Source organism: Carassius carassius, chromosome 44 (assembly GCF_963082965.1).
Source record: "Carassius carassius chromosome 44, fCarCar2.1, whole genome shotgun sequence".
NCBI classification, from domain to species: domain Eukaryota; kingdom Metazoa; phylum Chordata; class Actinopteri; order Cypriniformes; family Cyprinidae; genus Carassius; species Carassius carassius.
This window is the reverse complement of record NC_081798.1, coordinates 3,799,502-3,812,234: the sequence shown is the minus strand read 5'-3', so window position 1 is coordinate 3,812,234 and position 12,733 is coordinate 3,799,502. Positions and strand designations below refer to the sequence as shown.

General features: G+C 35.0%; 1 protein-coding gene across 2 annotated transcripts; it reads left to right on the top strand.

The window, feature by feature from the left end:
- Window positions 1-2,616: 2,616 nt before the first annotated feature.
- LOC132126811 (membralin-like) lies at window positions 2,617-11,935 on the top strand. Of its 2 annotated transcripts, none has more exons than XM_059538324.1 (11): window positions 2,617-3,642; window positions 4,573-4,866; window positions 5,898-6,060; window positions 6,915-7,025; window positions 7,876-7,998; window positions 9,156-9,256; window positions 9,918-9,975; window positions 10,130-10,213; window positions 10,357-10,489; window positions 10,956-11,055; window positions 11,139-11,935. In XM_059538324.1, the coding sequence occupies exons 1-11, from the start codon at window positions 3,433-3,435 to the stop codon at window positions 11,808-11,810; spliced, it is 2,049 nt and encodes a 682-aa protein (XP_059394307.1). In that variant the 5' UTR covers window positions 2,617-3,432; the 3' UTR covers window positions 11,811-11,935. The 2 variants fall into 2 exon arrangements, with proteins under 2 accessions (XP_059394307.1, XP_059394308.1); XM_059538325.1 differs by having other exon boundaries at window positions 2,618-3,642; window positions 5,898-6,006.
- The last annotated feature ends 798 nt before the right edge of the window (window positions 11,936-12,733 follow it).

Genomic DNA, 12,733 nt, shown 5'->3' with positions numbered 1-12,733 from the left:
GACGAATATATATATATATATATATATATATATATATATATATACATATATATATATATATATATATATACATATATATATATATATATATATATATATATATATATATATATATATATATATATATATATATATATACATATATATATATATATATACATATATATATATATATATATATATATATATATATATATATATATATATATATATATATATATATATACATATATATATATACATATATACATATATATATATATATATATATATATATATATATATATATATATATATATATATATATATTCGTCCTCCAGTCCAGTAGGGGGTGAAAAGTCGTAGTATACATATATATATATATATATATATATATATATATATATATATATATATATATATATATACATATATATACCATATTGATTATAGGAATAATAGTTATAAAACTACATGCATACAGTATTTATTAACATGCATGATTATTTGTTTCATGCATGGTCTTAATGCTTGAGAGGTGCTTTCCTCTCAAATTTAGAAGCATGGTTGCAAATCAATTTGCCTAGTATTTATGATATATATATATATATATATATATGATTCTTTCTTCTGTGTAAATACCTAATATTTAATATATATACATTCTTGAAGAATGTAAACGTAACAGACCCAGACCTCTTAGTGCTGTGTAGATTGCTTACAAATTGTTATCTTTACTGATAACAGGTTGCATGATGAAAACTGTAGTTAGTAATAGTAACGTATTCTAGGTTACTACTTTAGGTCATGCATTCTAAATACTTTTTAGATTACTTTTTATCTAACTTGTTTCAAACGTACTATTAAACGTGCCATATTGATTATAGGAATAATAGTTATAAAACTACAGTACAGACCAAAAGTTTGGAAACATTACTATTTTTAATGTTTTTAAAATAAGTTTCTTCTGCTCATCAAGGCTGCATTTATTTGATCAAAAATACAGAAAAAACAGTAATATTGTGAAATATTATTACAACTTAAAATAATAGTTTTCTATTAGAATATACTTATAAATAAATAATTTATTCCTGTGATGCAAAGCTGAATTTTCAGCATCATTACTCCAGCCTTCAGTGTCACATGTAACATCCAGTCTATCACATGATCATTTAGAAATCATTCTAATATTCTGATTTATTATGAGTGTTGGAAACAGTTCTGCGGTCTAATATATTTGATGAATAAAAGGTTAAAAAGAACTGCATTTATTAAAAAAAAAAAATTCTAATATATATTCTAATAATATATTTTCTTTACTATCACTTTTTATCAATTTAACACATCCTTGCTGAATAAAAGTATTGATTTTATTTAAAAAAAGAAAGAAAAAAAATTATTGCCCCCAAATTACTGACCAGTAGTGTATATTGTTATTACAAAATATTTATATTTTAAAAACATAGCTTCTTTTTTTTTTTTTTTTTTTTCATCAGAGTATCCTAAAAAAGTATCACATGTTCTGAAAAAATATTAAGCAGCAGAACTGTTTCCAAATTTGATAATGAATCATCATATTAGAATGATTTCTAAAGGATCATGTGATAATGATCCTAAAAATTCAGCTTTGCATCACCGAAATAAATGATCATTTAAAGTATAATAAATTTTAAAAAAATTATTTTAAATTGTAATAATATATCACAATATTACATTTTTTTCTGTATTTTTGATCAAATAAATGCAGGCTTGATGAGCAGAAGAAACTTCTTTCAAAAACATTAAAAATAGTAATGTTTCCAAACCTTTGGTCTGTACTGTACATGCATACAGTATTTATTAACTTGCATGATTATTTGTTTCATGCATGGTCTTATTGCTTGAGAGGTGCTTTCCTCTCAAATTTAGAAGCATGGCTGCAAATTAATTTGCCTAGTATTTATGAATATAGTCATAGCTAAATGATTGGACACAGGATTTTTATAAAGGAGAATTTAAAAGAAGAATTATAGCTAATCAAGAAGTTATGAATCATTTAGGCTACTGCTGTTTTGTGAATAATATGTAATCATGTTGTAATCCATTAAAAGTAACTGTAATCTGATTTTGAGCATTTCAAAATATAATAAACTCTAATAACAAGTAGCTCCTGTCTCCAAGAAAAATAATAATAAATACTTTTTTCTTATTGTACAAAGTGAATTTTTTTGCAATGCTTTATTTCATTTTAAATGTTTTGTTAATTTCCATTTATTTGTTGTATATTGAAATTACCGTAAAGTTTTTATTTATGATCATCCCACCACAACCGGGCGCTCTACTAGTTTAATGTTAGAAATGGTACTTCCACCGAGTGAAATGCGCCTTAGTTGCTGTACTGGCTAGCCCATCCCCTCTTCAGAAACGTGACGACCTATTTAACAATAACTTATAAACAATGCGCTATATTTTAGTACTGAGATTAAATTAAATATATTACTGTGATTCAATTAAATGACAGAAAAAAAATTACAAATTGTAAAAGTTCCTCGTTAGGGTTCATATCAAATAAGGTGGAACCGTTTAAGTTTTTGCTTGGTTAAAAATCACGTGACTCGATGTCACGTGACTAACCGCGGAAGTGTGACCAGAGTGGAAAAGCTTCCCTCATTAAAAGCTTCTTTACTGCTACTCCCAAGTCAGCTCCGCTACAGAAAATGGTTGTGTAAACAGATGGTCTTTACGACAGGTTGCAGTCACCGCAATCGGATGATTCTGGCAAGATATCTTCAAGTAGTCGAGGCCTTATTTGATCGAACATTGTCAGCGTAAAAAGAAGAGGTGTTTGTAAGCTGAACATACGGGTTCCTCAGGGGAAACTCGGTTAACTTGTTAGCTTACCACTGCTAGCAAGACGTGTTTGCGTGATATTCCAGGGTTCTTTCTTTTTAAGCACTCAGTTTACAACGTCTGAGCGATATTCTGTTTCCAAACCCGAGTGAATATTATGCATTCAGCTGGTATTTGTAGCAATAAATGCGTGAGTTAGCAAGTTTGTGTAGTTTGGTTGGAGTGACAGTGTATGCAGGAGGCCTGAGTCACATCTGCAGGACGTATTTACTCAAAATACATTTCAACAGAGATGCTTCTCTCGTCTTACAGTAGATAAACTACACGATTATCAGTTGTGTTCAATGCTCTAAAGCTTTAGAAGTTTGTTTGCTAGCTCGCTAGATTATGGCATGGTAGGAGTGGAAGATACCTTGCCCACCAACATCCTTACAAAATTCAGCATCTCTCGTGGTGTTTTAGTGGCGATATCTGAAGCTCAGTCCAGTTTTGGAGAAGCAGGATCATCATCTGCATGTGCTGATGTTGTGTAACTGGCCTGCTCATCTGGATCTGCGCACTTTGCTGTCTGCTTGACCTCACAGCTGGGTTTTCTCCTTATCAAGATACTGAACAACGACCACCATGTCTGACAACCAAGGCAATGTGAACAACGTCCCACTGAACAATAACGGCGCTCCGAACCGGATCCGGAACCCCGCGATGAACCAGAACCCTTTGATCAACGTCCGAGACCGACTATTCCACGCCTTGTTCTTTAAAATGGCAGTCACGTACGCCAGACTCTTCCCACCATCCTTCAGACGAATATTCGAGTTCCTCGTCTTGTTAAAGGTGAACTTTGACCTTTTTTTAATGTATATTGTAGTAATCCTTCCCAGAAGCCCTACACACGCTGAGTTTTGAATGTTTATCTTCCCTCACCTGTTAGCATGCAGAATGCCGTGCTCCCTAAACATCAGGATGGATGCTGGTTATCAGTATTATTTATATGCCAACTAACCTATGGCTTTAGGTCTTACCTGTCAGCTTTATCCTGTTTGCAACTTTCGCTTAAGTCAAAATCAGTGGAGTATCTGGTTTCATTTTACTGAACTAAAATGGTTTATTACTGCTGCAACATCTCATACAAATTATAAAGCTATGGAACCGCTACATAAGAATTATTATTTATTTATTGGCTGTTGAAGTTGAAAATGTGACCTTATCTAACCAGTTTTTTTTTAAACCGTCTTTGAGTAATTTTCATTTATTTGTATTTTGAATCATTTTGTATTTCAGCTTTAGTTGTATTTATTTTAGTACGTCAAGTAAAACTAAAAGAAGATTAGACATTTTGCCTTTGCAACTAAACTGCATTTTTTTTAAAGATATGTTTTGATTTATTTCAGTTACCTTTTTTTAAATGTTTGAGTTAACTATAATAACACTTTTGTTGGACACAGGTTTGTTTATATACAGAATGTATAATTTATTTATTATTTAAAAAAAATCCATTAGTTTTTGATGAAAATTTTAACATTTGTGACATATTAGAAATCATTTTTAAAAAATGTGCATTTATGTCTGCAATATACTCAATTAGCATTCATTAATTAAGTGAATCTCATCCTATGTTTAGCGAAAAAAGTCAGTATTTTGATTTATTGATATAAAAAGAGGGATTGTTATGCAAGTGCAATGATTAATGCTTAATTTTTTCCTGTTCTGTAGTTTTTGTACACCTTTTTAATTCCCCTTAATTTCATGTCATTCGACTGGCAGGCGTTGTTTATGCTCTTCATCCTGGCCTACATCCACATTGCCTTCTCACGCTCTCCAATCAACTGCCTGGAGCATGTGCGGGAGAAATGGCCCCGCGACGGCATCCTGCGTGTGGAGATCCAGCGCAACTCCAGCCGTGCACCCATCTTTCTGCAGTTCTCCGAGACGGAGGGAATCCAGGGCCTCGTGAAGGAAGCAGAGGACGGAAGTGAAACCAGACAGCCAGTGGTGCCCACAGACCCTGAAGAGGAGGAAGAGATGACCATGGAGATGTTTGACAACAGCACAGTACAGGTGAGTTTGTTACACAGCTACAGGAAAACAAGGATAGGGAGCCATTCATCATTCATTTAAAAATGGCTAATTATTATTTAATTATCCAGTCTCCTGTCGTCCCAAACACATATGCTGTTTACATATCAAATCAATATTAAATTCTTACATTTGTTATTGTTAATTTATTGTTAATAATAAATTACCATCTAAAACTGGTCCTCACACATGGATTTATGGTGCTTTTATAAAGTTCTTTTTAACTTGGCATAGATTTTGTATAGAAAAGCAATGCATTAATATTCTTGATTTTATTTTGTTATTTGTGTGTGTGTGTGCTCCTTTCAGCTGTTTTCTATAAAATCTTATAGAATTCATGTGAAAATAGTTGGGTGGGATGCAATTGCCCAACAGTAAATCAATATGATAATTTCTAATATTTGTTTATTTAAATAATTATAATTGTATTAATTTATGTAATGTACTTTAATTATTACCACTAATAAAAATAAGTCACTTGTTATAATTATTAGTAATACTATTTTAAATGAATACTAATGTTCGATCTAGAATATGTCAATGTTTGAATATATATCAGAACAGAAAAGTAAATCAATATTAATTTCTAAATTCAATATTTGTTAATTGAAATATTGTAATTGTTTTAGGTCTAATAATATAATATTATATACTGCAGCTACTACTAAGAAGATGGATATTAATATTACTAAGTATATAAAATACATAATATTCTATAATAGAATTATGTATAATTTCCATCTGGTCCTCATACAAGTTTAATGTGCGTATGGTGCTTCTACAGTTTCTATTGTCTTTTTTTATAAAAATTTTTTACTTGAATACTCTTGCTGTTTATTTTGTTTCTGTGTCTGTGGGAGCTACTTGTGTAAATAGCATACTTTTTTGGAAGATCCTGGTTGTGAGTTAATAATGCTATATTATTAATAGATGGATTTCTTCCACTAAAATGGCCCTTGTTGTCCAGATCGTTCTGACGGATTCTGCCCTTTGTCTCCTTCTCACACATACAGTTTGAGCTGGACATCGAGCCACGTCTGAATCCGTCGATGAGTGGCGGTGTTCCTGGCTCCAGCCTGAATGAATCCCAGGATCTGTCCTTCAGCCAGGCCCCTTCTAAAGGTATGCAGCCGCTGAGGGAGACTGTCTCCGAGATTGAGATGCTAACTCGAGCAGGTAAACATCTCAAATACGCCCCACTCCGTAGCCATCTGGTTCTCTCCTCCTCTTCCTCCTGTGTGACTTCATTCCCTCTCGTCCCTCCATCAGGTGCCGCCTTTCTCACTTCCCCTGCTCAGATTTCCTTTCTGTTCCCACATTATTCCCTTCCCCTTCCCAGAGGCTCTCTCTCTGTTAAAAATACCTGATTCAGATAATCAGCTCGTTGTGCATGAACTGTGTTCCCTACTCCCTGAGCAGGGGAAATCTGTTGCAGTTTACCTCACTTCGGAACATTCATTCACCGATTTGTGCTGCGCAATGACATGTGTGACGACATATATATCTAAATAAATACAATATAAATTCACGTCTCACACACTTCAATGGACTTATACGTTCACTTCGAACTGGAATAGCCTGTGATGTCCACTTCGCAGGGCACTTATGTTAGAATAGAATTAACGTCTGAAGCCATCAGAGAAACATACAAAATGTGCAGAGAAGGGGGTCGCGAAAATTGGAATTGAGAACTGCTGGTTAAGATACAGATTAACAGTTTCCAAACCTGACATCTGGATGCAAATGAGTTATTTAAAATGTGTACAATGAGCAGGGTGTAATTTGCAGGATGGTTTCGGGGGGTCAGTCCCCCAAGTTAAAGCTTAAAACCCTGAAGGAAGGATCTTTTAAAAGTACATATTATAAACACTTTATTTTGCATATCGAATAAAAAGAAAAATCAATGACAACATAGGTTTTTTTTTATAGGACCATTGTTGTGAAATAACAGCATTTTAGAAAAATAGTAGAATTTCTAAATTCAATAAAGTTGTCAGCGTTTATCGGTGTTTGTGTTTGTTTATGTGCAGTGTGGCCCCAAGAAGAGTATATTGTTGAATATTCTTTGGAATATGGTTTCCTACGGCTGTCCCAGGCCACACGGCAGCGACTCAACATCCCTGTTATGGTGGTGACCCTGGGTGAGTACATCACACTCTCAAGGATATCAACAGAAAACCTGGCAAAACCCACAAAAGAATAGAATATATTGTAGTTATATTGTAATATTCTTGGGAATTATTACCCCAAAATAAAAATTGTCAGTGTTTACTGATCTTCATGCTGTTTCAGTAACCTTATATAATCTATGCCTTTGTATAATAAACAGACTCAAATTTAAACCCTATGCCTTTGTATAATAAACAGGCTCAAATTTAAGCTGTATGGTCTTTGTTTAATGTACCTGATCCTCAATCACTAATAGAATTGAAGAGTTAAAGAAGTCACCTTTTGTGTTACATGGAGGAAAGTGTGGTCATTAATCATTAATCGTGATCACGGTTTCTGCTTCTCTCTATTTATTAAGCATAATAATTTGCGATATACACCCATTGGTAAATTATCCAGAACACATTTCATTTTTAATTTGGCGGTTGTGTTACATTGCATTGGTAACAAGCCACAAGCTTTCATGTTTGGGGTTGCCTGATATCAAACATTTAAAGTCCCCAATCAGAGTTTTTCTCTTAAATGGATATATTTAGTATACCAGGCGAGTTGACATTCTCTTGATTTGTGCGTATATGAAAGTGCTGTAATTGTCATAAAATGCAAAAATAATAATAATAAATAAAAAATATAAAATCAATTAACAATTATTTTGGAGGTCTATAAGAAGGTAATTCAGATTTTGAAAGACATGCGAGCGTGTTACATTTTTTTTTTTTTTTTTTTGGGGTGAGCTCTTCCTACAAGGCCAATAGACTTCATACATTTTTTTTTAAATGGAAAGCATAAAGTTGCATTTAATCTCTCTCCGCCTGTCTGCAGATCCCATGAAGGATCAGTGCTTTGGAGATGGTTTCAGTCGCTTCCTCCTGGATGAATGTCTGGGTTATGATGATATCCTGATGTCCAGTGTGAAGGCTTTAGCAGAGAATGAGGAAAACAAAGGTAAATTAGACGTTCCCTCTTAAGAATGCCATTTCCTTGGGGATGCCATAACTATATATTGAGATATATATATATATATATATATATTAGTGCTGTCAACGTTAACGCATGCGATTAATTTTTGTCTGGTTTAACGTGTCAAAATCTTTAACGCAATTAACGCAGCATCCGTATTTTCTGCCATCCGTTGGCTAGCTTTACATTATATGATCACGCTCTTATTCATTTAAATGCTTTAAACATTTCAAGCGCGGCAAGACAAAAGAGAATGCGCTGTCTGTGAATGCCCTTATATGACACATACACACGTACACACACACACACACACACACACACACACACACACACACACACAATGCATAGACAGGGCGCCAGAATCCAGTTCTCTTAAGCGCTTGAACTAACAATAAACATCCCAAAGTGCCAGTTTTGTCGATTATCCTCATAAGAGCAATCTTAAATGATTTATATAAAGTCTAAAATGAACAAAAAGAGTTGTGAGAGAGTGAGGCGAGATCCATAGACAGTATATAAACGGTGAGATACGCGTGTCTGTCTGCTCTTAAAGGGACAGCAGCCAATAAAGCTTCCTGTCAGTAAAGTTAAAGAACAAAGGGAACAGATAAAATGACTCGCTGCTCTTGACTAAATAACTTTTGTAGCTTTAATAAGGATTAACTATTTAATTATAGTTTATGCAGTGCAGACTGCATATAACTTTGATAACTTTATTAAATTTCTGTATATTTCCTAACTGTTAAGACAGGAAGGGCAGGAGTAAACATGACATTTATTATGTTAGCATTGTTTTAAGTTTACTTAAATTAAAAACTGTTATATTTTTGAAGCCTAATAATAAATGTAAAAAAAAAAATCAGCAGCTGTATTAATATCAGTAATACTGGCCTTCATTCATAAAAAGATGTCATTTAAACAAGTATTTAAATTTAACTGTGAAATTATTACATTAAAAAATATATTAAAAACGTACAAAAACATTTCTTTTTTTATTGCGATTAATTGCGATTAATCACAGAAAAAATGTGTGATTAATCTAGTTAAAGTTTTTAATCGATTGACAGCACTAATATATATATAATGAGATAGATATATATATTTATATTTATTATTATTATTTATTTATTTATTTATTTAAGGGTTTCTGAGGAACGTGGTTTCTGGAGAACACTACCGATTTGTCAGTATGTGGATGGCTCGTACTTCCTACCTAGCAGCCTTTGTAATCATGGTTATCTTTGTAAGTACTTTCTCTACCGTAGCATCCCTTACTCAACAGTTGCTTGTTAGTGATTGGATTATATGTGATGTCATCACATTAGTTCAGTTTGAGCATTTAGGTAATTCGTTTACCCAGAAATGTAAATTGATAATTTAGTTATTCCCATGACTTTTATAAATGGAACAGATGGTAAAACTTTTATGTTTTTATGAATGTGGCTAGAGCTTTCAAGTTAAAAAAAAGTTTAAAATCAGCTGAAAGTATTCTAAATGCGGCCTATGCACTAAATTCTGAATCTTCTAATTCATATGATAGATTTGGGTAAGAAATGGACTGAAATTAAAGTCATTAATTACTGATGATCTTCCCCTTCAGTGAGGTGTTAACAGCTGTGACCAGGAGTTGAATTAAAAAAAAAAAAGCTCAGATTTTTATTTTTACAAACTTGCAGTAAATAATCAACTTTGGTCTGTTTGTCTTTTTATATATATATATATATATATATATATATATTTCTTGGTTATCATTCGCTTACAGCATATAAAAAAGTGACCAGAATATTCTTCAGAAATTGAGCTTTTCTCTCATACAAGTGAGGAAAAGATGGGAGAACTATAATATTTGAACTATTCCTTGCTGAATCAAATGGAAACTCAGTCACTTTTATTTTCTCTCTCAGACTCTATCCGTGTCCATGCTGTTGCGGTACTCGCACCACCAGATTTTTGTTTTTATAGGTAAGTTCCCAACATTCTCTTTGGTCTTCATCGGTGAAAAAACATTTATCATTATGTTCCATGATCAAGTCTGTAATACAGTCAAAAGCTATTATTTTAAGACTATTGTTTAAAATAGTTTCTAAGACTATCTCTGCTGTTCTGTTTTTGTCAGTGGACCTTCTCCAGATGTTGGAAATGAATATGACAATTGCCTTCCCTGCCGCCCCTCTCCTCACTGTCATCTTGGCTCTTGTGGGTAGGTACAGCTCACTGCTGGGGTTTGGAGAGATGTTCTCATTCATCCATCAACTTTTATTTTCTTGACTTCATATATAACATAAGAAATTTCTTATTAAAATGTCATTTGACTAAATACCCTGTTTTTGATTCTGTCTGCAGGGATGGAGGCCATCATGTCTGAGTTTTTCAATGACACAACCACTGCCTTCTACATCATCCTCATTGTGTGGTTGGCAGACCAATATGATGCCATCTGCTGTCACACCAATACGAGCAAGCGCCACTGGCTCAGGTATGTTATCAGCACAGGTAAATGCCAATGGCTCAGATCTCTTACCAGACTCCTCTGCTGATTTACATTGACTTTGAAAATCATTGACAAATCATTTTCTAGTATCACCTTCTACTGGAATCAATGTTGAGTTCCCAGAAGTGATATTTGTCTGGGGAATGTAGTGTAGGAGAATGGTTATGTGCAAACAGTGGGAAACTTGTGTAGTTTGCGCATGTTCTGAGTTATTATACACATTAAAACATAAACACACACATTAACCCAATCTCTTCATGTAGCGTTCATGTAAACACTACATTCAGATTCATCATTTAGAATGAATTCAGATTGAAACAAAAATTGTGCATGTAAACATGGCCAAAGTGAGCTCTTTATGTAGGGAATGGACAGACAGGCAGCTCATTAGATTGTTTTGGTGGTTAACACCACATACTGCATCTAAAAGATCTCTTGTGCTGTTTTCCAGATTCTTTTATCTGTATCACTTTGCCTTCTATGCGTATCATTACCGATTTAACGGCCAGTACAGCAGTCTTGCTCTGGTCACCTCCTGGCTCTTCATTCAGGTATCTTATTTCAGCTTTTTTTCCAGTGTAGCCAGTATAGAATTGCTGTAGCTCATAAGCTTTTTCGTTTTTGTCTTGCGCAGCACTCAATGATCTATTTTTTCCACCACTACGAGCTTCCCGCCATCCTGCAGCAGATCCGGATCCAGGAGATGCTGCTTCAAAATCAGCAGGTGGGTCAAGGAAACCAGACTGCATTGCAGGACAATCTCAACAATAACACTAGCAGTGCTGCGCCCGCCGGCCAGGCTAATGCAGCCGCTAATGCGAACACTAACGGCCAGGACCTGCAAGCCGCTCCGGACCAACCTCTCCTCGAAGCTCACAATGGCTTGGTGGTAAATACCGGTCTGCCCAGAGAACCATCAAACTCCGACCTCGACTGGATGGCTGAGATCGCCATCGGCCCAGACGTTCTGTCAGTTCCACACTTGGTCGACTCTCTTTTGGAGCCGGGAAGGATCCAGGAACCTGCGTCCTCTGGTTCAGGGGTAACAGAGCTGCGTGCTTCGAACACTGCAGGAGAGAACCAAGTTGTAAATATTAGCGCAGCCACTGCTCCTGCGGGACAGAGTTGCGCTCAGGGTCTGGGTCCCCCTGGTGGTGGAGGAGGGCAGACGGAATCAGAAACTTCCTCGCCAGTGACTTCACACACAGACTGCAGAGTTGCAGAAACGCTTAAAGGCGCCACGGACTGGGATGACAAGACGGAGACCAATAGCAAAAGCTCGGACTCCCACTCTACCCCGGCTTGAGTCGCACAGACCCCATTCTGAATGAATGAATCCATGCTCTACAGTCATCACCCCTCTCTGTAAATTATTCCAGAAGGCATCAAGAGGAGAAGCTGTGATGGAGCTTTATGTAATTACATCCTGGAAACCGCTAGTCATGTTCTTAAGAGTAAATTCGTATTGAATTGTCCAAATGATGCCATGTGTGAGGGTGTGATCATTTGAAGTCTTTATATGCGTCTTTCTTTTTTTTAATGATTGAAACATTTAATACAGGGACTATTCAGTTTAAAACGTGATGTATCGCTCAATAATGGTACTTTTGTTTCTCCTGATTATGGAGTGCAGGTATCAGTGGGCTGCACAGGCAGCAGTCTTGCATTGAATCTGAATACAAGTCACGCTTTGCACATCTCGTGCAAGGATTGTTTCGGCTTTCTTTCCATTCCTTTAATGATATAACATTTAATGCTGCCTACTTGAAGCAGTGAAAATGAATTGAGTCATGTTAAAATTGCTTTGACCTCTACTACCTTGTTCACTACAGCAGGCCACCAAAATGTTCGACCTGTCGTTGCATTCAGATATGGTGTGGTCCTAGGTGTGGAGCAGCTTGACTCCTGAATCCAATGCGGTCAGAATCAATGGTGGTCAGAGTGCTTTGATGTAGTTGAAGTGGACGTCAAAGCAACATTGTACTCTGATTAAGTCCTCCTTCCACATGATTCTCATTGCTTTGTAATCCTCATCAAGAGACATTTGTTCTGTGGTTAGTTTAGACAGATGTTGTCTTCTGCACAGACTCTTCAGTGAGTCTTTGGTTTTTCTTCAGGTCAAGTCTGGCTTTGAGAGAGATGGTGTATATATTATTGCCTTATGCTTCTTAAACTGAAGCATCATCAACCTTGTATTTCCGTCTTTGGCCAAGTACATTGGGGTCGATA